Source organism: Strix aluco, chromosome 1, assembly GCF_031877795.1.
Source record: "Strix aluco isolate bStrAlu1 chromosome 1, bStrAlu1.hap1, whole genome shotgun sequence".
Classification (NCBI taxonomy): Eukaryota; Metazoa; Chordata; class Aves; order Strigiformes; family Strigidae; genus Strix; species Strix aluco.
In genome coordinates this window covers 32,161,525-32,189,127 of record NC_133931.1, presented here as the reverse complement: position 1 = coordinate 32,189,127, position 27,603 = coordinate 32,161,525, and the positions used below count along the sequence as shown (strand labels likewise).

General features: G+C 40.7%; 1 protein-coding gene across 5 annotated transcripts in view; it reads right to left on the bottom strand.

Annotated features, from left to right (window-relative positions):
* The window catches only part of TPD52 (tumor protein D52), a 126,620-nt gene that overhangs the window by 76,208 nt on the left and 22,809 nt on the right, over positions 1–27,603 (bottom strand). The window contains exons 1-8 of one of the 5 annotated variants that reach the window (XM_074816896.1): positions 26,392–26,579; positions 21,184–21,299; positions 19,338–19,486; positions 18,359–18,460; positions 17,352–17,378; positions 12,928–12,969; positions 11,517–11,565; positions 9,209–10,679 (exon numbers count right to left, since the gene is read on the bottom strand). In XM_074816896.1, the coding sequence (XP_074672997.1) occupies positions 10,563–10,679; positions 11,517–11,565; positions 12,928–12,969; positions 17,352–17,378; positions 18,359–18,460; positions 19,338–19,486; positions 21,184–21,299; positions 26,392–26,515 (726 nt within the window). In that variant the 5' untranslated portion in view covers positions 26,516–26,579 and the 3' untranslated portion in view covers positions 9,209–10,562. Of the gene's footprint in view, positions 1–9,208; positions 10,680–11,516; positions 11,566–12,927; positions 12,970–17,351; positions 17,379–18,358; positions 18,461–19,337; positions 19,487–21,183; positions 21,300–26,391; positions 26,580–27,603 lie in introns of those variants that run through there. The other 4 variants (XM_074816917.1, XM_074816904.1, XM_074816910.1 and 1 more) reach the window with 4 other exon arrangements.

Genomic DNA, 27,603 nt, shown 5'->3' with positions numbered 1-27,603 from the left:
TCCTATGTAAGCAACAGAATCTTCTGGCACATAACTCCTAAAGAAAATCTGTAAGAACTGTATTGCTTCACTGACTTCCACCTAGGAAGAACTGTGACTAATTAAGAAAGCAGTACTACACAAAAATATCTACAAAGCTATTTCGAAATGCATGTAATGCAGAAATAACTGATTTTCAGTGAAGAATATCGTCATTTTGTCCAAGTCACAGGTCCTATTTACCCACCTTTCTCATCCCGAAAAGAAAAAATATGAAAAGGACTAAACCTCAGTTTTACTAAGAATAGGACTATTCATATTTCATAATATTATCCAAAGGGAAACAAACATAGTTATAGGAAGTTATAAGAGTAATAGTTAACATACTTGGCAAAGAGCATTGGAAGATTTTGCTTGGCTACACACACAAATTTTAAGCCAACTTCACTTACTAAAATTACACTTTTTAAAAAAGTCTTTTAAATTATATTTTGATCACAGATTAGAAAAGGATTACAACTGTATTTCAAAAACAATGGAAGATTTATCACACACTACTTGATATCAGTTTATGTTCATCAACATCCTCCCATCAAGCTCCATATTTTAGTACTCATTGCAATGCTGACTGAATAATAGAGTATATTCCAAACCTAATTTTATTTTTGCATACAGAATAACTTCTAATTAAAAGTATCTCATCTGTGCAGAGAACACATAATATACTTGTATGTATATATTTGTATATATATTGTCCTCATAATAACAAACAATGTAATATTGTGAACTAAGCACATTTTTAAAAGAGATGCAAATAACAATTAACCAAATACATGTAATACTTAACCAGTAAAATACCATGGTGAAAACAATCTTTGTCTCTCATAATTACATTTTTCAAGTTGGATCATGCAGATCTCAAAAAAAAAAAAAAAGATCACAGGAATAGGATTTGTATGCTGTGCATAATATTCAACAGGTTTTACCAAGTTGCACTTTTAATATCAAAAACTTCTTTGTTGTCTAGAAATCTCTTTCTGTTGTTGTTAAGGCTATCTGTAGCTTGTTTCTATTTGAAGATGGATCTCACTTAGACTTATCATCAAGATGCACTACATGAACTGTTCGTCAAACTCATGAAAGAGCGTAATTATTCAGAATACTCTGCAAAATAAGTTACCAATGTCTTATTACATGCTGCTAAATCAAATGTGGCAATACTGTTCATAAAACAAATGTATTTTCTTTTCAATTAACAGACTAACTTCGTAAGTCCAACAACAAATACTGCACTATCATAGTAAATCCAAAGACAGGTGATTTTTTTAGTCAATTATGGCTATACCTTTCCCTTATCAGAACAGTCAAAGGTATACTCTATTTTGTTTGAGCCTGAATTTTTTTATATACAGCAACACACGACTAAAATTTAAAACTATACTTCTTTTTCCTGTGACTTTATGCAACTGTGCTTAGGAGGAATATCATGAAACAATAAAGTACATCTGGGATAGGGAAGGACATCACAGCTGTATCAAGAAAATTAAGTATCTACAGCTGCTTCTAGACCCTTTTTTGAAACTTCATTAATCAATTGTCCATTTATAATACCAGAAAGCAGCAAAGACATAGGGCTAACATGCTATAATGCTACCCAAACCACCAAGGCTTATCCAACAAATCTTATAAATGTACAATCTGATGCACCGATTGACTCAATACCAACTTCTCTGTGTTTGTAGTAAAAGGAAGGTTTTCCAGTTATCTTCATGTTTTGATTGGATACACAGTGCAGAGACTGCAAAAAGACTTCCATAAAGAATTTCAAGTGCAGCTTTGAAAATATGCTGTTGACTAGCCAGAAGCAGCATTTGCTAAACAACGCTGAGCTAAGAATTTATTTCATAACATAAAATAGTACACAATTTGGTCACAATAAAGCTGTTCATTTTTCTTGCATTTACATAACTTCTATATATAATTTAAAACGTGAAGTGTATCTTTCTTTCAAGGATTATTTTATAGCAAGAAATCAGAACACTGCAATGATATCAACACAAGATTAACAAAACAAAGCTTTCAGAGAGGTGGAGAGGAAGAACAGATAAAAACAAAGAAGTGTAGACAACAGTACAGACGAAAGCTCATTGATGATCTGCTTAAAGGAGTAAAAGGAAAGCCAAGCCTTATTTCAATTTCTTCATCAGTAACAGGAAAGGAAACAAATTCAGATCACTTATAGTTATCTAAATAGGTTTACTAGTTCACGTAATATATGGAAAAGAGATGAAAAAAAACAGGAACCAAGACACGATTCCTACAATGCCCTGAACCTCTACGTCCATGGCTTTTCACGTTCCTCCCAGCTACCTCCAATTCATACAGACTCCTCCTCTGTGCCTGCACCAGTTCCTAAATGAGGTGGGATCGGCTCTCTCAACAGTAAGATTCCCATCCAGCTAACATGCTGCCAGCCACCCCGAGGAACACACGACCACCAGGTCACCTGCTGGTGTGAGTACACCGAAACAGCTCACAGAACACCTGAAGTGTCTAACTCTCCAGTGTTAACTCTCCAGTGTTAACTCCCCAGAAATCAGGGAAAGTGGGAGAACCTACTGCATGGATTATGCCAAAAAGAAAATCATACCAGATGAGCACACACAGTCCTAAGAACAGCCTAGCATCTGCCTGTGCAGCTACATTGCTTAGACAGAACTCTGCACCATTTCTCTGAGCAATTACATGTTTGTGTCCTCGCATTTTAGGTTGTCGTATGGGATCGCCATGCTGAAAAGGGACACTGGCAGTCCCACACAACAGCACTGTCTTATCTTCAGCCTGACAATTTCTCCACTTATTACCACCCTTCCCTTCCAGGCTTTTTTTCCCAGGCTCCTGGAGGATGGGATGCTGTTTCAGTAGTCATAGTAGGAGAGTAACCGGGATCTCCCACAGCAACAGTGGATGTAAATATCTTGTTGATAACAAAAAACACTAGAAAGGATTTCAATTCCTGTTTAACCTTTACATGATGGGTCCATGCACCTTCTTCCAGAGAGCTCACATGTATGCGATCAAGAGTAGGTAGCTGGCATTCACTTGCTTTTCTCCATGATCCTGGTAGTCCCAAGACAGTGTGAATTTTGGGATTCCACTCTGACACACAGTCGTCCAAGGCGTATCACATACTCCTACCACTAATGGACCTCCAGAAATGCCAAAGCGATCACTCGCCAACCCAGAGCTATCTGAAGGAGCGAGTTCCAGAAGACAGCTGCAACCTGCTGCTCCTCCTCATGCCAACCAGGGACAGAGCTGTGCAAGGTGTTCAGGGCCTTCCCACACAAATTCGTGTTCTTGAGTCACCACTGCCTATCACAGCTGTGTACAATTTTACTGTACTATAATTATGTCCTCCAAAGGGGCTGCATGCATCATTCCTATGCCATCCAACAACAATATTAGAAGTCCTGTCTACTTCAGAGAGTGTTGCTCCAACACCGTGTGAGTTTTACAAAATCCTGTCATGCAAGCACTTCTGTCATATGCAAAGCAGGTCATCCAACAGACCCAGCTGTGCTCACAGCTGGGGCAAACCCAAGTCAGAAGAGCCAAGTTTTGGCACCTCAGCCAGAGCATTCACAGGCTAGAACTGCTCCTTCACAGAGGTCAAAAGAAGGACAGAGTCATTCCCACTGTAACGCAAACCAGCGTTTCGAGCAGACACAGCTAAGAGGATGCTGAGAAGCCTGCGATACAGCCTTTATTTAGCACAAACCTGAAAGCACCAGGATGTGTTCACAGCGTAGCAGGAGCAGATATAACCCAAGTTTTTCAAACACAGCCATATAAGCTGGCAAAGTAAGTCAAGAGAAACTTCCAGGTAAAGAAAACTCATTCCTGCTCCCACAAATCCCACAACTGCCAAGTCCTGCTCTCAGTTAGTCAGCAGTTCCAGTACTTGAATGTTGGCCAGAAGGTAATCTACCTAAAAGAGTAATCTCTGTGCTTGGCATATAGGTTTTATAAAATGCTGCTACATTTGTAATCAGATCAAAGATGTTAAGTTATTCATTAACACTGGAAAAGCACTCCATGCACACAAAGATTATAGGTGTCCTAAAAGTATTACACTATAAAAATTACAAGTGGAAACTGCACTAAATGTAAGTATTTTTGTTCTCAAATAACTGCAACTTCAGTAAAATCATCTTCTAAATGTTAACTTAGGTGGGAAGATAGTATTTCCCATCAATAATGACATTAAAAATAATTCTGCTTTTTTTATAACACTTGATTTCAAAATATCCAGTGTTACACATTATTTTAAACAGAGGTTGGCAAGATACTGCATAAGCAAGACAGATACACATCCTTTATAAACAATATCCATGCAGCTTTCAGAACAGAAGTGTAATATATTCCTTCAAAATTCTCAGTTTTCTGGTCTAGCTTTTAATCCCTCCCCTAAAACATAAGTACATTAAGCAACTCTCTATGCCACCTATTAAAATAGGGGTTTTTTTCTTCTCTTGATGATTGCTGGTATTTCATTTTTTAAAATAGTGACAAGAAATTTAAATACATGGACATCCTCTTCAAATTTCTGAATCCTTTCAGGAAAGAACCTATGGCTGACCAAGCAAATGTAAAAATATATATAATTTTGGAAGAATAATTTCTATTCTCTCTATTTAAGAAATCAGTTAAGACATACTGATACCAATCCAGTCCCTTCCATCTCAATTTTAGTCAGTTACGTTCCTTCTTAATAAACGCTTTCCCTTAAAACACGGTATTCAAGGAACTAAATAGGAAATTCCTGAAACGTGCTACTTTCCCTGCGACATCTAGAAAGGAGCAATGCCCTCTGCTGTGCCGGGCGCGAAGGTTCAGCTAAACCCGAGCGCAGGTCGCTGCCCTGCTGCCTCGGCAGGACCCGCAGTCTGGCCTAGCGAGAAAGAGCCGGCACATCTCTGCTTCTCAACAAAGACCACATTTCTGCTTACATCACTGATCTCTGACGTGAGCCCGATGGTTTGTACCCCGTCACTATAAAGTAAAAAGGTACCAACAGAGAAGTTTTATCATGCTGTGACTCATAATGCAGACCGCTAGCAAAGCTAACACAGCAATAACCCGTTTCTACCAAAAAATGTATTTGCAAATGGCATCACTCATTTTTTAAAAACATTTTTTTGACTATTTATAGTTCACAGCGCAGGAAAATATACTATTTATTCTTAATTAGCTACTACATTCTTACGTTTTCTTCAAACATTCGTAACTCAGCTATGAACGTAGCTCAACAACCACTTCTCTACCCATATCAACAAAAATCACCACCTCCTTCCTAAAAGGCAAGGTTTCCTATTTTGCTAGGCAGGCAGCTTCAATCTGCAAATAAAAGTAACACCTAAAGCATTTCCTGTCCTTCTGAAAGATTTGTTTAAGCAATTCCACAGAGAATAAAAGAACATTAAACTTGTCTTTTATTTTGTTCAGTATTGAATGCAAAACTGAGACATTGTAAAAATGCAGAAGGAAAAGCAGAAAAAAGTTGTCTGCTGTAGGCAAAGGTAAACATCATGTGGGTTTATGAGAATATTTTGCTTATCAAGTTGCTAACATTTTACCAATTTTAATCAACATTTAAGTGCCCTCTCTATAAGTTTCAATATTTGCAAAACAGTAACAACAGAACTGTAAACTAAAGGTGAAAAATAAAACACAAAACCCTAAGAAATTACCAACACAGCAGGCAAATGTGAAGCAAGGCCAGCAGTACACATTTGGTACTGTGCCCAAAAAACTTAAAAAGCTACCTAGGAAAAATATCATCATGCTTTTTGAATCATCTTAGACAAACACGTGTCAACACATCCATTTATCAAGTTTCCTGACATCTGCCTACAATAAGGCACTGCCTACCAAATTATCACAGCATTCATCCAGTGTCAAAAATGAGGGAAAAACAACTGACATAGGAAACCAGTACAGAAACACCCCCAAACCTCTCCCCCCACCCCTAAAGAAACAGAAACACTAAGGACCCAAATAACATTGCTGTGCTCTTACAGGGTGTAAGTACACAAAAGCCAGGCAGTGCTTTGTACCTGTCAGTTTGCCAGCAGAGATAAGGAACAAAGCCCTCCTCTGGATGCGGGTCAGGTAAGGGATGAGCAGAACCACATTCCTCCCGTTTGAAAGAGCAGATCCTGCAGATACACAGCACCCCAGAAAGGGACTGCAGCTAACACCACCACACCGTCTCCTGAGGACAGCATGTTGCCCCCCTTCAAATGATTTTCTCAAAAGGTCTTCTAATGCTTTGAGTTTTTCCAGCAGCATTCAGTACGTAACTATAACTCAGCTTTATGCCATATTAGCATCAGGGCTCCTCCCAGCTGTAGAAAGTTTATTTACCAAATAAAACACTTCCTAGCAATCAAAAATCAGTTAAAATTGGTAAAAATGTGATTTCAAGAAAATGACACAGAACCAGCTGTTTACATTGTTGGGATATCAGGTCAGGTATTGGCACATGAGCAGGAAAAGCTCTATATGTGTTTTACCCACTCACACTAATTCTTTCACAAGTTTCATTCACTCACATTCTCATACCCACAGACTCACCAGTAGCAGTGTGTACCAAAGTGGTCTGGGCATGATTATTTGGGTGCAACACCAAGGACAAAAGACACCAGCTATCAAGGCTTCACATCATCGCTTGAGATTCCTCCTGTTTAGCAATGATGAACCAGCTTTTGCACAAATTTTTTATACCCTTCAGGAATCAACAGCTGTTTACAGGGTGGTCCTTTGCTCTAGAATCTCACTGCAAAATCAATAAATAGCAGACTGCTGCTCATGATCTCTCTCTCCATGCTTGTTTCCATGGTGGAGTAACAGGAAAACTAATGGCACATAAGGTATGATACAAGCCTGTCACCCTCCTCATGTTGTTCGGAATCAGGGTCTGCTTTTGACAAACCATCTGTGTCCCGGGCTTATCAGAGTGCAGGCCTTCACAAGAAGGTAATGATCCTCAATTTTACTCCCAAGAACAGCATCATAGAATCATTTAGGTTGGGAAAGACCTTTAAGACCATAGAGTCCAACCGTTAACCCAACACTGCCAAGTCCACCACTAAACCATGTCCCTGAGCGCCACATCTACATGTCTTTTAAATACCTCCAGGGATGATGACTCAACCACTTCCCTGGGGAGCCTGTTCCAGTGCTTGACAATCCTTCTGGTGAAGAAATTTTTCCTAATATCCACTATAAACCTTCCCTGGTGCAACTTGAGGCCATTTCCTTTTGTTCTATCACTTGTTACCTGGGAGAAGAGACTAAGACACACCTCGCTACAACCTCCTTTCAAGTAGTTGTAGAGGGTGATGAGGTCTCCCCTGAGCCTCCTTTTCTCCAGGCTAAACAACCCCAGATCCCTCAGCCACTCCCCAGAAGTCTTGTGCTCTGTTTTTTCACAGTAATATATACTATTCTTTCAACCCCTGCCCTGCTGTTTCTTTTGACGCCTTTGCACACATGTTTCATTCATACCAGCCTTCATATTTCCACTACAAGTCTCCAGGGTACTGGCCTAACAGGTATTTGACCTCACCTGCTAAACTTAATTAAAAATTTTCCACATCCTCCCTGCCTGCCTGTAAAAGCCAGAATACAGTTTTGCCCACAGAGCTGTACCTTGCATTCTACACACCTATATTAGATTTTTGTAGGAGCATGTTAAAAAAAAAGTGCAAAAACTGCCCGCATTTCTGTAGGATATTCACTACGCAGGGTGAAGCGATGATAAGAGAAACAAACAGGCGAAACCAGCCAGGTGCGCAGACAGAAGGGCTGCGTACGCAGTCGGTATTTCAAGAAGGTAAAGCGAAGCCAGAGGGAAGCAGGCCGCCTGCACCCCAAGAGGCAGAAGAGGGCGGTAGCAGCCCGAGAGGACGCACTGCAGGGGCGGCCCTGCCGAGACAGCCGGGCCAGGACCGCCCCCGGACACTGCCCCGGCCCGGCCCGGCCCGGCCCCCCCGCCGCGCCCTCACCTGCTGGGGGCCGGTGGCCGTGATACCGATGCCCGGCCGCTCCTCCGTCTGCTGCGGGAGGGTCCCAGCAACCGGCGCTCCCGCCGGCGAGGCACCGCTGCACCACCTCACCAGCGGCAGCGGCCGCCACCACGGCCGAACCCCCGCCCAAGAGGCCGCAAGGGCCCAGCTCGGCGCCGCCATGACTGTCCGCGTGGGGGGCGGAGCGTGAACTCTGACCCCGCGCTACGCCCGGGGCACCGGCGCGTGGCGGGCGCAAGCGCACAGGCTCGGCTGAGGCAGGGCGGCCGCCATCTTGGCTGAGCGGCCCTGGGTTCGGCCTCGTCCTGCCGCCCTGGGGGGCCCGGCACGGCCCCCTCTCTCCGCCGGTCTCCCGCCGGGGCAAGCCCGAGGCGGGGTGGCTCGTAACCGCCGTGTGCCCAGCGAAAGGGCGAGCAGCCACGTGCAGGGCGGGTGGGTGAGGGGAAGGCGGAGCCCAGCGGCCGCCGCTCGGCCGCCCCGCGGCTTGAGGAGCCGGTCGGGCAGGCTGAGACTAGAACCGGCGGCAGGGCTGCCTCGGGGACCGGGAAACGGATGCCGGCTGCGACAGGAACACGCACACCCCTGACAGTAAAACTTCAATTGCAAGAGCCACCCTAAGGCTATTTGCACTCACGGGAAATGCGGAGGAAAATGCAGCCGAAGCTTATGTGGGGCTGCACCTGCAAACCTCCCTGTAATACGTTACAGATCCAACAATGTAGACACTTGGCTTTTAAAAAAAAAAAAACCACCTTCATAAACCAGAAAGCCCAAGTCGGCACTAAATGACCCTCGTAGAACAAGGACCATACTGACCCTATAGAGAAAGAGTTGCACTCCCTGTGTTACTCCCTTCTCTATTCCCTTGTTAAGGTGGAGCTGCCAGAGGCTGAGGGTACATCTCAACCCATTTTCTCAACTTCCCAATGTAATCAGGGCAGTTTAATTTGATGTAAGGCATTTGAAGTCAACCCAGGCCTAGTCTTCTCTAGAAGTGCCAAGCTCATCCATAAAGATTGGCCTTAGGACTGTAATAGATACCAGCACTACTTTGAAACCAAACTTTAAAGGACTTGTTTCCATTAGAAATAAAAATTCCTTACACATATAACCCTCCATATTCACAGGACAATACATTCCTTACATACAGATTTTTATTAAGCTTCTCACGTGTAATTAAGCATATATACTACATCTGACATGCTAACAACGTTGTCAGGAACCAGCATTTTTTTCCTCCAGACATCTATGGCAGTTGAAGCTTCATGGATTTCACAGAACTGTTTTGAAACTTGCTTCCAGTTCTAAGCACGGTGATGAAACACTTGCCGAAAGTTCTAACCATACCCACACCACGTGCCAGAACATACAAAACACAAGAATTTGAAAAGTACATCAGATAGAGCAACATGTAGGAGAATAGATCTTGTAAGAGAACTATGCTGCGGCATGGCACTGCACCTCTTAAAACAGATTTCTGTGGTCTTAAACAGGAATAGGGGTGTAGTGGCACAGGCCTTTAACACATCAAAAAAATAAGACAGTGTAGATGTTTTCGATGGTCAGCCTACAAAGGAAACATTAGCATTTGCGAGCAATTCTCCTGATGCCTGAAAAAGAACCACTTTTGTGCTGAGGCTTATTCTTACAGTCTGTGCTTTGTTAGTGTAAGTGTGACACCACCATGTGTGAATTAACATGAATCTATTCATGACTGATCAAAAGTTCAGAAGAATGTATCTTATCACATTAACATCATGTACAGAAAACAAGACTGAAAATGTTATTGTAACTGAACCAAACCGGCACTACTAGGCACCTCACTTCCATTCGCCACGGTCAGAAGTTTCCTAGGTGGATAATCCACAGACAAATCAGTAAATTTTAGATGTTATGTATTACCCTATCCGCACCTGTTGTATGAGGAACATGCTTGTAAGACAGTACATTCCTACCCATGTATAATCCTGCTGTGAATAACTTGTTTAAAGCCTGCTGAAGCAGAAGTCCTTTCTTTAGCTGGGAGTGATCCTCCTAGTCCAGTGTCCCGGGCAGGCAACACTTAACTGAAATAATCACAAGGGAGTGAAGCTTCGGCTTGGCAGCAGCAGTAGATTCATAATGATTAAGTTGAACAGTAGTTACAGATTCAAAACAAATTATGTATCCACAGTATATGTACAGTATAATTAACTTCTCAAAAGTTTTTTCTCATTGCTATATTTTAAAGGTTGCCTTCAAATTACAGATAAGTCCTTTAAATGTTTGAAAGGCATAAAAATTCCCCTTCCCAGACAAAACCCCAAACAGTGTATTTTAGTTTCAAAAATAATTTGAACCCATGAACGAGCTTGGTATCAGTTAATCTGGTAAAACAGCTACGTGCTAAATAAAAGCACATCTGGTGGAAAGAGCGCAAAGAATGTTACAAGTGTGCTTAGTTTTTGCTTGCAGCATCTGGCAGTGGGTAGCAGGACAGAGGCAGGAATCTCAGTGGGTCTCCTCCTGTGTCTGTTCTGCAATAGTTTCTGTGGCACTGGCATTGGCAGCAGAGTTGAGAACTTCTCCAAAGTCTCCCCCAGCAGGTTTGCTTCCTCCAACTTTAGACTAGAACACAGAGAGAGCCTCAACATAAAAGTGCAGTTACTTGGCACGCCAAAATGTTTAACTGTATGAAACCAGTACCTCTGCATGAGTAAACTTAAACTTAGTAAGTCCTTTCCAGCAGAGCAGCTTTTCCAGGACTGAGCTACCTCCACAATACTCTAAAGACAAGTCTTTAAGTATCATGCAGAAAACAAATCAGCAGCAGCAGATTAACATAGCAGTCTCCCTTTGACTTCAAGATACACGAAGCATGAAGCAGCCCTGATTCCCAAGGAGTCTGAAGGTTGACACACCCTTAGTTAAAAATGGATATAGGCACACAGCCTTTCAAGCCATTTAGGCTTTGGAAAGATTCAGAGTTAAAACTCTGCAATTTCTGAGATCTTTAGTGGAACATGGCAACTATTTTATTTTCTCCAGGTAATGTTCCCTCTACGGTATATACCCTGTGGGATGGCAGGAGTGTTAATGTCAATTAGTTTGCAAGGGAATGCCCAGTTCCCCATGCTGTTGCTTACATGCTTCTCATCCAACCCAGTGTGTCCACAAGAACAGTCCAATCTGGTTCCAGTTACATGTTCTACTAGCTGTTTGTGCAGGTTAACTAGCTGTTAGTCCTTCTAATTAAAGGCATCCTCCTGGAAGAGGTGCAGAAAGCCCATTTTTTATTCTCAAGTCATTAGGCAGAGAAACCATTTCCACAGTACTTAAAAAGATGTCATCTAAGTACCTTCAAGAGTTTACCAATAACTAAAAAATAGGCTGCCCAGAGCCCACTTCAGTCTTTTCTCCACATCCACAGTTCCACAATCACCAAGGTGTTTTAGTAATGCTTACCTTTAAGTTTTCAACTTTTTCCTCAAAGGATTTGAAAGTAGGAGAATTTCTAGGAAAATAAAAAAGGAACCACAAAATTAAAAACATATCAGGTTAGTCTATAAATATCAGAAAACAAGCAGACAGTTGCTTCTTCCAGTGTCAACATGAGTTTTGGTTGTCTGGGGCTCTTTTCTTATTTTAAAGGTAGCCTAAAAATAGTTTAGATCTGGCTCTCCCCAAGTACTACAAAACTAAAATTCAAACACACTCAAGTTGCAGCTCATTTGTATCTTTGGCAACTAAGCGTTGCCAGGCTCAGCGACAGGATCTTTCATTACAAGGAAAGGAGAACTAGCAAGTATTTTAAGTTTAGTTTATTATTCCCAGTGATTTCAAACAGGTTTCTGGCTTAAAGGATTTGTTCAGAAAAGCTTAGTCACCACTTCTGGTTAGCCTAGTACATTACTGCTGAAGAAAGCTTGTCAGAGTTTTTTCACTTGTTATAGGAAAACTAGTTTAATCTAATAGGCTATGTGTTCAGTTAACAAAACATGGTTCGCAGTGGCATTTTTCTGCTGTTAAATTTAAGGGAGACTCCCCCTTTTTACGTGCTGGAGACAGCTGTAATTTCAAATGGTAAATTCTGCATGTGAAGAGCAAGACAGCTTGGGATTTTCAATGCCGAGGGCCAATGTATTATTTATTAGGGTCAGAAGAGTGGCTTAATGCTCCACCTAGCTGTCAACTACCATTTGCAAATTCGTGCAATAGCTCGTACACCTCTTCTGCCTTCATGCAGGATGGAAAATGCTTACCTTCAGTGGACCAAGACTAAGGATTCATAGCAGATTCAAAAACAAATTATGAAGATGAAAGACAGGAGGTTTTTTTTCAAAAGAGGTCTTAAGCTTCCCTTCCCCCTTTGTGTAGGTCACCCACACTTAGCAGCACTCTTTCATTTGGGAAAGCACAGTGACATACATATCTCAAACCAGATTGTCTCAGGAGATGGAGTGACGTAGTGCCAAGCAAGGGGAGAGAAAAGGCAAGCACTCCAAGTCAGCAAGAGACTTTCTGTGAAACCACAGTATTTTTACTTACTGTCATTGTTCTAAAACAGATGCCAAGCTATTGCCTTTTAAACTTGAATCATTTAGTAGCATTACATTTCTAACAGGCAGGGAAAGGTTGTTACAGTTCTCCAAACAGCAGGGAAGTACACTTGGTCACATTCCAGATGTGCGATAGCCACCACCATTAAGCAGAAATAAATCAAATTTTATCCTGTATATTAGTACAGGAAATCCATTACAAATTTGGGTGGGTTTTTTAGTTGTTTTAAATCTACATTAATTGACTTGAGTTCAATTTGACTTGATTCCACACATGAAAATAAACAAACCCAACAGCTGGATTATGCATACATTACCTCATAATAGGCATGCTAATTGAATGTTGTATGGAGCGTATACTAAATGCCAGCATTAAGAAAAAAGAAAGCGATAAGTTAGTTTAAGTGATAGACTGAGAAGAAATTGGCTTAGAGAGCTGACTTCTGGATACTATCTTTGGTAAACAGTCAGTCTTATACACTAACTGCTTGGTTTTGCTTTTTTAAATTGCTTAGCCATGCACACACACACAAGCACAACAGAGCAAAAGCTGCAACAACTTATTTTGCTTTTTAGAAATTCATGTGCCATGCTTGTTAGTACATATTCTGCAACAATCTGCCTACTCACTAAGTTTCTCAAGCAATGAGTTATGCTGCATTTAGTTTTGACAATATCAAGTAGAAAGTGAACACTCAAGAGTCTTATCAGTCAACTAATCTTCCTACTGAAAGAATTATTCCTACATTCAGAAGGCTTCCATTTCAATTCAGTGTAAGATTTCCATACTCATCAATACAAATTATCTACTCATCAATATAAATTATTTAGCAAGAGCAGTCACATCAATCTATATTCAAGCTCAGGTTTATGCTGGGGGCAGGGAGAAAGTCCTAGTCTCAACCCTGTTCTAAAATTCATGGAGGATTTCTGTAACTTTTGAGTGTTGCTATACAGTTACTGTTTGTTTAGTGACACCACACACCTACTCCTAGAAGGTGACTAGATATAGATTAAGGAGCTCCCAAATAACTTCAAGACCATCTGGAATCTAATTTATTCCATATTCTAGAAGATCCCTGTTTACTCTTGACTAATTTGTATGTTAAATGTTTCTTGTTAAATACCACAATACTAAGTTGGAAAAAATTATGATCACAGTTTTTCATAACTATATTTGGAATGTCAAATTTTGACTGGGCTTTGTGATGTCTTTCAAGAGAATACTTTTCAGGCAATTGCTACAGGAAATAAATAAAAACCAACCAAACAAAAAACCCCCCTCTCACATCTGATGCACCTCCAGAACTCCAACTGGTATTTCAGTACAATGGAAGATACATTCACAGCAGCAAAAAGGTTCTGTGTTCATTGCAGAATGAGTTCTAAGAGATTCCTTTGGAAGGCTCATCAGTAGAATATACAGTGCTAGGAGAAAACCTACGCACGTAAAAAGTTCCCTTGAGGTTGGGATCCCTTAAAGCAGATGCACAACTGAAGTCTGGTTTGTAGATACAGTGTACTGGGAATCAGATACACAAAGGCCAGATGCTGTCCTGACATGTCAGTAACGTGTGGCCGTGTTACATCCCTTTCCCCAACCCCATTTCTGCTGTTTTTCACCTTCGTGGATGGTTTGGCTTCCACAAGCTTTTCCAGAGCACGTAGAAGCTGATTGTCTTCTGGAGCTCTGTGATGCAGATTACTACAAGTTCTGAACTTGCTATGTGCCAAGTTTTTGTACAGAACTAGGCTGATACTAACTAGTTCTCTTTGTCCAGTCATGCTCGGCCACTTGCCCTCACACTGCAAGAAGTAGCTCCATGCATGAAGTTTAAGGCTGATGAGGGTGAAAGTTACTTTCTTTTCCCCATACATATTTACAATCTGTAGACCTGCTCACACAGAAAAGCAACAACCCATGGTGTATTGCAGATCTTTTAACAGGTGTCTAGGGAAGTTTAGTTTAATTTTATAGAGATCATTTAATGGAAGAACTCTTCATACATTTGTGAAGGATTTACTTACTGTTGTACAATACACTTCCGCATACTCAGTATCCATTTTGTAAAATGTCACCATAAGATAGTATGTACTTTTATCACAGCATGATCTGGTTTGCAGCAGAACTGCATTAGTTAAGTGCAGGTCATCTTTTTTTAAATTCAAATCACCTATTCTTCAAGTAGTGCAAAGAAGCATGATTAAGCCTTGAAAAGCTTTACAAAGAAGAGAAGTTGTATTTCTTTTCACAAATGACAGAATACCACATCAAAGCATTCGCTGAACTAGGCCATCAAGTTGGGCGGTTTGAAGAAGAGAAGCCCTTTTTACAATGCTCACAAGCAAACCCCTAGCTTTAAGAAAATATAAAAACAGAAAAGGCACAGTAAGTTGCTCTCCAGACTTCCACATATTTTGCATGGCATTAAAAGCTTTCTTATCCTTTACTCAATTATTTTTACAGCTACTACATTGCCTCGCATTTTGAAAATGCACAAGGAGGTATGCCAGAGTCCCTGCCTGGAAGACATGGGCTTAAGAGTACACAAGCACCAGTTAGTTGCTTTTGTTAATAGTTAGGTTTCCAGCTGATATACGATGATATTTAGGAGTCCATGATCATATCAGATTTCCAAAGCAAGCGGAGAAAGTTATTCTGCAATCTCAGAACAGAGCAAAGATGAGGACTTCTGCTCCATAATATGGATGCAGAGCAAGAGGAGCCAAGTGCAATGTCATGATTGCTCAGGAAGTTTGCAGAGTGCTACATCTTGGTACTACTGCTGCTTTGCACATAATACTGATGCTGCCTACAACAAGGATGTCTAGCTCATCAAAAGTTCAAGACTTTCTTAAAAACGAGAATAAAGGTCTCAAGAAAAACCTAAGAAGGAACAGTTCATTTTCAACAAAACAAAAACCAGAGGAAATAAACACAAAAAGGAAGCAATAATACACTGACTTTGCACTACCAATCCTCTCTCTTCCTCTCTATTTCAGTACTTTCAAGTTCACAGCTCCACCAGCTGCCTTACTCCCTTTCGCAACTCCCTCCAAAATCACTTTGCTGTGCAAGAATGAAGACCCGCATGTGATGTTTGCTGCATGGAACATGTGGTAATAGTCCAACACAGAAGAAATCATGACATTACAGCTGAGAACTCCCTAAACTAAAACAGTGCAAGAAAAGCAAAGCCATGATGAAGCAGCCATATAAGAGTTTAAGAATAAAAATGCACCTGCATATTCGGTATTTGTTCAAGTATGAGGCCCATCAATTCTCATTTCCAGGAAAGAACTTTGGCATCTAAAACTTTCTAAAGTTCAGATTTGTGCAGTCTTAAAAGTAGACACCACTGGAGCAGTCACATAACCCTGGGACCTGAATTCACTGGTTGAATCCCCAGTGAACTTGGTCCTCATGAAAGCAAAAAACTCAAAGGTTTCTCTTGTTTAAGTGCAACTAAGATTTTGAACAGCACTAATTCTTCCCACTTCTTTTTGTTTTGTTTTTAAACCCAGCTGCTCCTGAATTTATAACAATACCTTGAATTTCCATTCCCACTATTCTTCCCAGTAAGCACACCAATGGTGTGGACTCTTCTGCCCCTGCTACATTCCCTCCCAGTGGCCCAGTTTCTGACAGAGAGTACTCAACACCACCTAGCCACTAACTTGAATAATTAGGACACTCTTCTTTTGAGATATTAAATTCCTGAAACCAAAGAGAGCTATGAGTCTGTACTTGTCCTTGTCAAATGCAATAGTCTAACACTAGTAAGGGAACACCATAGCCTTAAGGAAGAAAGGTAAACAGTGAGCAGCCAAGCTCTGCATCCAAAAGCAACAGAGACATCACCCAGGCTCCCTTTGTCTTACTGATGCTAAAGGGGAGGTATTTCAGACAGGCTGCTCTTCTTATACTTGAGCAAACTGAGCTCCCTTCAGTCTGGGTTCTGACAGCATCTGGGCACTGCTCTTAGTATTGTGGGAGCTAGATCGCTACATCTTTATAGAGATCCTACTGCTGTCTTTAGCTACTTAGTGGGAGAGTACAAAAAAGATGAAGCCAGATTCAGAGGTGTGCACAGATGAGATGAGAGGCAATGGACAGAAATTACTACACAGGAATTTTAACTGCTGAAATCTTAACATTGGGTATTTGCTTTGACTAGGCAGATAAAAGGCAGTACAGACAGGGTAACTAAAATACTCGGTGTCTGGAGCTGCTAAAGTAATCAGCTCAAAGATAAGAACTGTTTCACTAGACAAACTATGAACAGTGAATGCGTAAACTATTTTACATTTAGACTAGCAATTTGATTAGAGTCACAATGCTAAACAGCCATTGTAACAGACACAAAAAAGGGAAAACTTCTACTCTGTCAAGGCACAAACACCGTACAGACAAAGAGAAGGAGGAATTTTGCATGCCATTGACCTCAAAACCATATTCTTTCTCTTTACAAAAAAACTTGCAGAATCATTTTAACAGATTCCTTTCTTACAAGGAAGAGATTAGCTGATTATGTATGCTCAAAATTTCATGTTCTGGGATAGTTACCAGGTGAACATGAAGAAACATCTTCCCTGACATTAAAACAGCTTCAGCTTTGCATTAACTAACACTGGAGAAATAAAGAAATTACCTTTTACAGACAAAACTTATTTAAAGATTTTAGTGGAGACAGTCTGACTACATGCTTAGTTTCAGAAACAATTCTTGCGCCCACCTTACCTAAAGGAATGTGAAAATGCCTGTAGTCTGCACAATGCCAGAGTAAGCATTAAAAAGAGAAAGGAAGTTCTGATAAATCTGAAGAAAAATACTTAACTGTGTAGCTGCACCTCAAAGTGTTTTCCCAATAGACTTAAAAAAGCAAGAAAGAGGTTAATGGCAGCACTAAAACAGAGGGCTGATTTTATTACACTGCTTTCCAGTGCAGCAATATTCTGTTAGAATGTGTGAATTTTTATTTGTCCAATAATTGAAAAATAAATTTGATCCACTATTCACAACAAATTACAAGCAGAGATGAATAGTTGCACATGTTCCAGTAGTAAAAATTATATAAAGACTCAGGATATGATTGGATTGCATCCAGGAAGAGTTTTACATGCAGCTCACAATAGTGTTAAAAATGACAACCAAACTTACCTAATTTGCGTGAAGGGCTGTGTCATTTGACACAAAGTCAAATATGTTGTATGCCAATATTTAAGAATTAAAAAGTGCCAACAGTCTATTAAAAAAGTAATAAAATCAAGCCACTGCAATGAGGTAGAACAGCTTACAAAGAAATAAAACACAACTGAAAGAAAACCACACACAAGGGAAAAAAAACCAAAAAATCAACAACCAAACCACAAACAGTTAAAGATATCAGTTGTTTAAACACAGTATTCCACAAGCTGAGAAAGAGAACAGAAACGACAATGCTATGTGCATCACACAGAGACACTGCCACCTGCAATCCTACCAGAAAAATAACAGTAGCAGTGGAGGTAATAGGATACGTTGCTTCTCTTGTACATACAAAATACACACCACAAAACTCTTCTGCATCAGTGAGGACATACAAGCAGATTTTGCAGCAAGTTGCTCAACTCTCCTGAAACAGATGCTGAGGGTTCTTGATAGATTAACTTTTAGAAGTGCTAGGTACATTAACAGCAAATTTATTCCAGTTATCACCTGCTTAAATCAAAAATGCAACTACTTGGGAAAATCTAGGAGATACCTACCTGACATCTTCAAACTTCTTGGTTATGACTGAACCAACAGATGAAAAAGCAGCAGAAGCCTTCTGACCAGCCTGAGACAGGGTTTCTGATGTTTTCTTGTACCTGTGTTCAAACAAGATTAAGTCTATAGTCATTTTAATAGAACACATAAGGAACCTTTTAGCATATGTAAATTTGAATTAAATCCAGGGGTATACTTCAACTTTGGGGTCAAATAGACAAGCTACTTAAGAGATTATTTTAAGTCATTGCAGTCCCTTCTGGATACAGCATCTCTGCCACCTCAGACTTCAGATCACGGTCACCAGCATGTACCTGCTACCCACCCCCAGAACAGATGCTATTTGCTATTGTAGGACTTTAAAAAACAAAAAACAAACCAAACAAAAAAACCCAAACAAAACCCCCCAAAACCAAGAAAACAACACCATGCACACACACTGAAAAAGAACAGAGGTCTGATTTTTGTGTGAAGCATCTACAGTGTTGTACTGAATGATTCTGTTAAAGTCCACCATAAAAAGTTTGAGGTACATCCTGAGTAGTCATTAATTGCAGAAGGCAGGTCACTCTAGACCTTAAGCTAACAGTTGTGTTTAGCAAGAACATTAACCGTGACTTTGCACTCTTCCTGCATGAGCTCAGTTTACAAAAATTTTTCAGGATGGAAAAGAAGGGTATTTTGTTGGACTTAGGACACCTTGGTATATCAGTAATGGTATCTCAGATCTGTCAGACAAAAAGTGTATTAGAATCGCCCATATTATGCTTAATTATTATTTTGCATGAGATGGTATGGCTAATAGTGGCCTTTTTAAAAGAAATCTGTGATGATTTATCCAGATAAGTTTTAGTGCAACTTAACCCTCTGTTCTTGTGAAATGAGACTAGTGTAGATAACACAAAGTTTAGACATGACACAGGAACTATATAGTTTTCACCTCAACAGGCAAGATAATCATTGTGAACCGGTACATACGCTGTAGTTGATGTAACATCTTGCCAGCTTTTGGTAATGTTCTGCTTTAGTTCCTGTAATGAGTTAATCCCCAGCTTTCTCTTGATTTCTGCTAGATGCTTCTCTTTGGCAGCTAACACTTGTGAGAGCGTCTGGATTTCCTCTTCCACCTGTGGCAGCAGAGTTGATGAGAGGTAGAGTTACCAAGTGATACACCCAGCCATTTAACTATGTATTTATTAAAACATCTAGGTAGGCATCAGTAACAGGAGGGCTAATGCATTTTTAACGTTGCCTCACAGTTGTTTCTAAATACTGAAAGGGAAATCTAATGTAGTCCACAACAAGAGCTAGTGAGACAGTAATCTACCTGCAGCTAGCTCCGTTACTGGAATATGCACAAGGAAGTTGGCAACTAAAAGACTGTGCAGTTGGAAATCATTACCTTTAGACAACATTAGCCTATGTGAAGCTTGAAGACTAGGCAAACCTGGGACAATTGCCAATCTACTTCCACATCAGAAGAGATACCAATGTATGACCAGTATCAGGAAGCTCAGAGCATGTCTGATCCATACACAAGTTTTGTCTCCTTGCTTGAACAGAAAGGTCCCTCTGTGGCTTAAGCCAGCAGCAACTGCAGACTGGATCCAGCCACAGGGGTGCCTTCCCCAGAGCAGGGGTGGAAATGGTGACAGACTGAGCAGTTGAAAAAAAAAAAAAAAAACAACAAAAAAACCACCAAACCCACAAACAAACAAAAAACCCCACCCACAACAACAAAAACACAGCACCTGTTCAGAAACCAGAAAACAATATTGCTTGTATACTGCCTTCTTTACACAGATGGTCACTTAAGCCTCTCACTGAAGCAGGACCAGATCATGATCAGAGATATCAAAATAGTTTTATGATCCCATTCTGTGGGCTATACAGATGTGACAGAGGCACTAAGGCGATACGTACAAAGGCAAGGCATATATCCAACCCTACTTCCTCATGCAGACTGGGCCACCCTACTTCAGAGTATCAGACTGCACACCCATTTAAGCTCCTTTGAGTAAATACCACTATCTTCAATGCACCTTTGTTTTGGATACCTGTCCGATGTCCAGCATGACATACCCTAGCAGAACTAGATTTCCCTCACCATCTTCAGCCAACTGGCATGAAGTAGTACTCAGGACTACCAAAACCAAGACTGCATTAAATGTGCTTATTTCACAGCTAATCTTCATTTGCCAACCTTAGGCTTAAGTTAATGTCTTTTAGTAAGGTCCTAAAGTCACACAGAGCTATAAAAGAAAAAAGACTGGCGACTCAATAAAGTTTGACTTCAACAACTTTTGAAATGCATGCGGGCTTGAATATTCGACTGTCCTTCAACTAGTGCTACTTCAACTTGCTCTTAAAAAAAATTCTGTTATGTGAACTATGAGCAAGAATAGTTACATGGTTAGACATTAGAAGAACAGTGTCTACATGGGTATTACTTCATGAAAACAACGGCTTTAGTTACTCCACACCAGTTGAGACAGTACTTGGTTTTGGCTTCCAACCATGTTCTCTTTTGACAGCTTATTTACCTGCTTCTTTCTTGAGAAAAAAAAAAAGGGTAAGGCATTTGTGCATCTTGGTTTAAGATCTGTACACTCAGCACTTCTAGCCTAATTCCCCATAGCTAGAACTGGCTGTTCTTTTATCCTTTGACACCTTCCCTTTCCCTCCCCGCAATAAACAAGTGCCATACCTAACTTTAGACACTCACAGAATAAATATGCAAAGCATTAACTATATGTTCAAAGACAGCAGTAGCCCAGATTTTCATTCTCAAAACCAATTTAAGAGCTATTTGCAAGAAATTTACCTTAGCAAGCTCTTTCCTTAGCTCATCCTGTTCTTCTTCTGAGAGTGTTTCTGCCATACCAACTGTATCAGCAGCATCCTCTCCAACCTCAGGTATAGAGTCACTTCTCAGCAGTCCTTGAGGTGAATAAACCATTAAAAGTCAGATCATCACGTGTCTGTCAGCAGCTAACATTAATATACAGCCCTTTTGTGCCAGTGTACAAAGAAAACTGATGAGACGACACCAAAGTCACGCTTCCCAAGTACTACAGCACACAGGAAACCAGAGGCATTTTACTGTTTCGTTCTATCAAGTTGTATTAAAGCTCTATAGAATTGCAACTGCTGCTATAATAGGAGACTGGAAACATACTGGGAACGATGCATCCCACTACTCTGATAGAAACCAAGGCCCAGAACGCTACGTCCCAAACAACCTCTGCCCAGGAGTCCACACACTCCCTGCTCTCTGTCGCTCATGTGGCACAGAAACTCTGGAAGCACTGGAGGTGCTCAAGACCAAAGCAGAGGCTCCCTCCCTCACTGCTTTCTGGATCGGATTTAAAAAATGCTCATTCTCAGCACACTGGGAGCAGTCATGGTGACAAGCAAGCTCAGCAACAGTGGAGAAAAGGGTTGTACTGCAAGTACGAACTCTTCCCCCATACCCTGCCCAACCTCTCTGTGCCTAGTAACTGGAACCACTGTGGCTAGAAAGTTGCAGGTATCGTGGAACTAGAAGTAGACTGCTGTTTTGACCCTGGACATTAAGACAGGTAAGAAGCCCGGAGAAGGAGCTTGGGAGCATAAGGTTGTCACTTTCAATGAAGCAGTAGAGTGCTGAGGAGGGACTGATGAGGATGTGCATCCACTCACATTGCTGCCTCTTCCCCTTACAAATCCAGAAACCAAAACTCTGCCGAACTGCTCTGTATGAATCCCAAATATCCCTATGGTCTTCAACTTCCACCTTCACAGCTTCAGCGAAAGGAAGGAGAATGGTATTATTTGTATTACTACGATGCGCTCACTTTGAAGATTCATTAATTCTTAGTCCTTAGTACTTGCAGTAAGATCACTTTAAACACCTTTTAATGCAACAAACAGGTTTTCCAGGAAAAGATTTCCCCTTTTGAATCTTTGTAGCTGACACTTAAACATACAGTTTGCCAGAATTAAGGAATCCTGTTCTAATCTGCAAAGAGACCAATTTGCAGAAAGACTGCATGCTGGAATGGTTGTGGATTCCCAGAACTAATTCTCTATTCAAGAGGTAAAACAATTTTATAGACATTAAAAAAATAAATTAAATAAAAATCTTAAAATAGAAGAAAAAACCCCAGGAGTATTGTTTGTTTGTAAGGAGAGTGAGTGTGTGTATGTATATATATAAAAACATATAATTCAGAAAAGTTGAGGACATATTAAGTAATCTTCCTTTACCAGTCACTATAGTAATTAACCAGATAAAATTCCATCCTCATTTCAGCAGCTTCTGATGGCACTCCATACTACCATTTGGCCTAGGAATCCAAAAACTTATTAATGTGCAATGAGACCACCACTATGATTTCATTGTGAGGCTTGATATCAAATAGCTACATCACAATCAACTGAAAAGTCAGGGGAAAAAAGATCCTGCGACTCTGTAATTAGTTGTAGGTATTCTATGAAACATGCTCCTAGCACCTGTCAAGCCTAAGAAAAGCAGAGGCTTTGTTCTTGATCAAGTTTCTAAACTCAGGTAAAGGTCAATTCCACAAATTCCTTCCAAAACAGTATGTTTTCTGCCTGTATTTGTGTCCAGAACGCTCATCCTCTAGAAGCACACTGCGACATGGGCAAAACATTTGTAAATGGTAAGTTACCATGGAGTACACTGACAAGGAAGCATACAGAAAGCAACTGAAACCCCACTCTGCATTTATTCATGAAATCTATACCATGTTTTCCCAGAGATTTACATCTGTCTTCTACAAAAACATAACATAGTTCCTACAGGTTTCCCAATACACTATTTTCTGGCAGAAATCCAGGGAAGCAAAAAAGTTTGAGTCTAATGCCCAAACCAAAGCATAGCACTACAGCACAAACTTCCCACCCCCCCAAAAAAAAAGCAAAGCAAACAAAAAAAAACCCACCCCCAAAAAAAGGATTATGGCTCATGTCTCACAATCAGATAATTTTTGTTTTATACATCAACATACTTCCTTTTCTTAACATCAAACGGTTCAGAATGCCATACTTTTTCATCAAACTGCTATTTATCCTATTTATTACATATGCCTACACTGAAGGAAAACTAAAAATTTAAACTGCATTTTCCCCTGACATTCTATGACCCCCAGTACATTAGCCTCCAATACCTGACCTTGCTCTCCACCTGCAGGGACTACAGAGCTTGCCCTTGCAAAAGCCACTTCAGAAGTTTGCAAGTACCAAAGACCACACTGACTCCACGAGCATTAGCACATCCAGCTGAAAGTCTGTTCAATCTGGTTATGACAAATCATCTGGATTATCTCACCAAAAATAGATTAAGTGAATCCAGAAGTAGGAAAACATGCTGGTTGTCTCCTGCAGCAATAGCTTCTGTTTGGGGAATGCACCTTCTCTTTGCAAAAACAGCATTTTAATGGAGTTTGTGCTGCTTGCTGCTTACACTGAACTTCAGACAGAATGGTAAGAAGCAAGGGAACGATCTCTCCTCCCCTTCCTATTTCTAGATCTTTCTGGCAGACAGGAAATCACTGCTACTCAGAGTCCTCCATACCTTACCCCGTACATCTAACCATGCCTTCCTCTCCCCTCCTCACCTTCTGCCCCCCTTCCATTCATTACTTTTTCTTTAACTCTATTTGAAGTACACAAACACCTTCTCACCAGTCCTTATTCTGGCACCGCCCCTCTCATCTTGTTACTTTCACCTCTCTGCTCACTTGGCTCCCGTTCCTCAGTTCACTTCAATACTTGCAGGACACAGAGTTCATCTGCGTTATGGGAAGGCTGTGCTAGGTAGCCTGATCAAGAAGCAGTTGTCTACGCAGATAACAGCCCACAGCCCTCCACAATGGCATGGCTGGAACGCAAATGTACCCCATAAACTAGGGCTGACAAAGCAAGATTTGTAAGGAAAGGCACACAGCCCACCTTAAGATATTTTTGTGGGGTGGGGGACAAGAAACCAGGGAAATAGCAGTCAGCCAACAGATAGAAATACTTTGGCTCAATCCATTATTAAGAGCATTTCTCAGCTGTGGTCTTCTCTGGTCACCAGCAGAACTGTTCTTACTGGCTTCCAACTTGTTACCTTTTGTTATGTTAGTTCTCTTTCATCTTTAGAGTTGCAAAGGACTTAAAATTCAGTCACTTGGTACTCTGCTACAACCAAGCTTAGCTGAGCATTTCACATCTCAAACTCTTAAGCAAAAATTCTGTTGGGGGAAATATTGGGAATACTTACCTAGTATTGGGAAAACTTACCTAGTTTTTGGGTCAGTTTTTAGGTGTCTGTATTTCTAAGATTAACATATTATCCCAGCAGTTCATTAGATCTACTTAAATGAACCAAATAAAGACATGAACAAGTTACTTGATTAGGACTCCACAGATCACGTTCAGGGAAGTGGCACTTCAGTCCCTATTATTCTGCCAGGGTAGGCAAAGCGTTAGAGTCATTCAATTTACACTCAGGTTTCCTGGTTTGTGGTTTTCTTTGGATGGTTTCAACACAAGTTCATGCTCTATTTTGACCAGAGGTTCCTACCTCTTTCTGGCCTGAATTCAGAGATTAGCAGTAAGGACTGGCAGTTTAAGGAAGTACTGGTCACTTCAGATGAGTGGCCTTTGGGGTGGGGGAGGGTTAGCCTTCACAAAGCTTTATCTTTAGACAGACATATTGTGTGTCAGACACTCAGAATGAGCATTTTGGCTATCACTATATAGTTGGCAAAGCTAAAGAAAAAAGGCAATTGTTAGAGTTCAGGAGAACAAGCTGTTACAAGATTATAAAATCACGCCAACACCTGAGTGATGTACAGTGCCACAGACAATATTTATTTTGCAATATATAAGAAAGATCGAAGTTAAGTATTTCCCATTTATCTCACTGAAAAAAAACAAAACAAGACATATTTCTTCAACTCAGGGGAAAAAGTTCTTGGGCTGCTCCCAAACAGTAATCATATATTCATTCAAAGTGAATGAAGAAGAAAAAAAGCCCAGCAAACGGTGGTGATGCATCACCACCAGATACAAAGCACTGCTCCCCTTCCTTTAGAAGAGGTGGGAGATGCAGTAATTGCAGAAGTGAAAGCTGACCGCTGTTTCCCAGAGGCCCCTAGCTCATCGAGCTCATGGGGTGTTTGTTTTAGTTAACACAGAGGTTCCCCAAGGGATGCACATTTCTTTCAAATTTTAAAGAATGAGCCCATCAAAAACAAAGTCAATGACCTGTAACTTTGCTTTGTCACACCTGAAGCAGGGCTAAGCCTTCTTCTATACTTTTAATTACTCTGGAAGATCACATCCAGCAGCACAGAATGGAAAAGAAAGGTGGTAAAACCAGGCTAAGATGTGCTGGGAGGCATGGCTGTAGACGTTCTGTACAACAGGTTACCAGCTAAAAACTAGTAGCGTTAAGCACTAGACAGATGCCGCTGCAGCACAGCGCCCAACAGCCGCTTCCTCTGGGGAGTGCAAGTACAGTTAGTATCTGCAGGCGTTAAGATTTACAGCATTTTAAATGCTAGATGGAACAGAGTAAAGGTTTTAGAGGGCATTTTCCTTAATTGGTGATATTTTCAGTACTAAGGCAAGAGCAGATGTTAGACTACTCCGAGCTCTGAAGTCATACTAAGTATGCAATTCCTACACACACACACACACCCCCCCGCCAAAAAAACCTAATAGTCAAACTAGGCCAATTACTCCAGTCTTGCAGAAGTTGCCCTTTTGTTCCTAATTTTTTTTGTTCACTTCATCTTCCCCTCAAACTGCCTTAGAAATAACAAATAAGGTAAAGCTGGTAAATGCATAGCACATGAGATTAGCTACATGACACACCAAAGCTAATAAACTATCCCAGTTAACAGGTCAGATTTTACCCTCATTTACACCTGTTTCAGCCAAATTTTACAGATTCTTAATTTGAGAAGTTCCTTTTTACAGATAGGAATCACTAAGCTTTCCATGTCAAGGTTTTGAAGAAGAAAGAGAAGGAAGTTACCAGACTTGGCCAGTGTAGGTGATCCAGGTGGAGAAAGGTTTATGCTAGGCGACAGGTAAAGATAGTTTCTGTTCACTCCAGCATTGAAATCAAAAGGTGATTTGTAATCCTCATACAGATCCATGCCAGAAAATTCAGAGTGCACAGCCGTCCTCTTCTTCCACCAAAGCGTTCATCTTCACTTTCTGGGGTGACCCCGACAGCAGGATTCAGAAGCCCTCCGTTTCTTCACATGACACTCACTATACCTTCTCATAAAATTCAGCTCTCTTACACCTCAGTTAAATTTGATAGAGCCATCTAGCAAGTGATTTCTTACAGCTTCTGCTGTTTACATGGCACAAAGTTAAGTTCCGGTAAATTTATAACTGGGGTTGGACTTAAACAGACCGTTCCTTTAACAAACATCCACAGCACACCATTCGCCGCTTCTGGAAGAGCCTTGGTCCTCTGCAGAATTGCATCAAGAATTTTCAATCATTTAAATAAAAAAAAAAAAAGGTCAGCTGACTGCAGCTACACCAGAATATCCTTAATCTTCTAGGACACAAAAGGATTACTAGCCATAATCTATCCTATATACCATCTGTGTGGGACTTTTTTTCTCTGATTAATGGAAAATTCTGTGTGCATAACTATTTCTCCAGCTGCTTCCACCAGTGTAACGACCACCAGCCAGAACTCAGTCTCTGCTGCCCAGGTGTCACACTGTAGTGTGAGCTCAGAATAGGAGAGCAGAAACTTGTCTTTGAAGGCTATGCTATAAACACCACCTAGGTTTTTTAATGAACGTGCTAATGTGCATTATGATTTTTGCCCATGAGGCTAAACATAACTGGGTATGAGGGGTTTTTGTTTGTTTGCTTGTTTTTTAAAAAAATTATTGAAGTCCAGTGCCCTATGTCCTTGCTGCTTCGGCCAGCGTCATTTAGGGCAGCCAGTTACACCAAGAACTGGTCACACTGAAATGCACTGTCCTGATGAAACGTATTTATGTTTTGACACATATACCATAAAGAAAGGTCAACTTATGTAAGCTATTTGACTTCATGCTGAAGGTATAAAATTTAGCCCTGGGAGGCAGAAGCGTTTCTTGCCTAAAAGAGACACTCAGCACAGTTTTGCAGTACTTCACTACTTTTTTTTTTTTCTTCCAAGGTCAGCATCTTTCACTAAAAAAACAACCTTACTGGCAGTGTAGATCACCTTTAC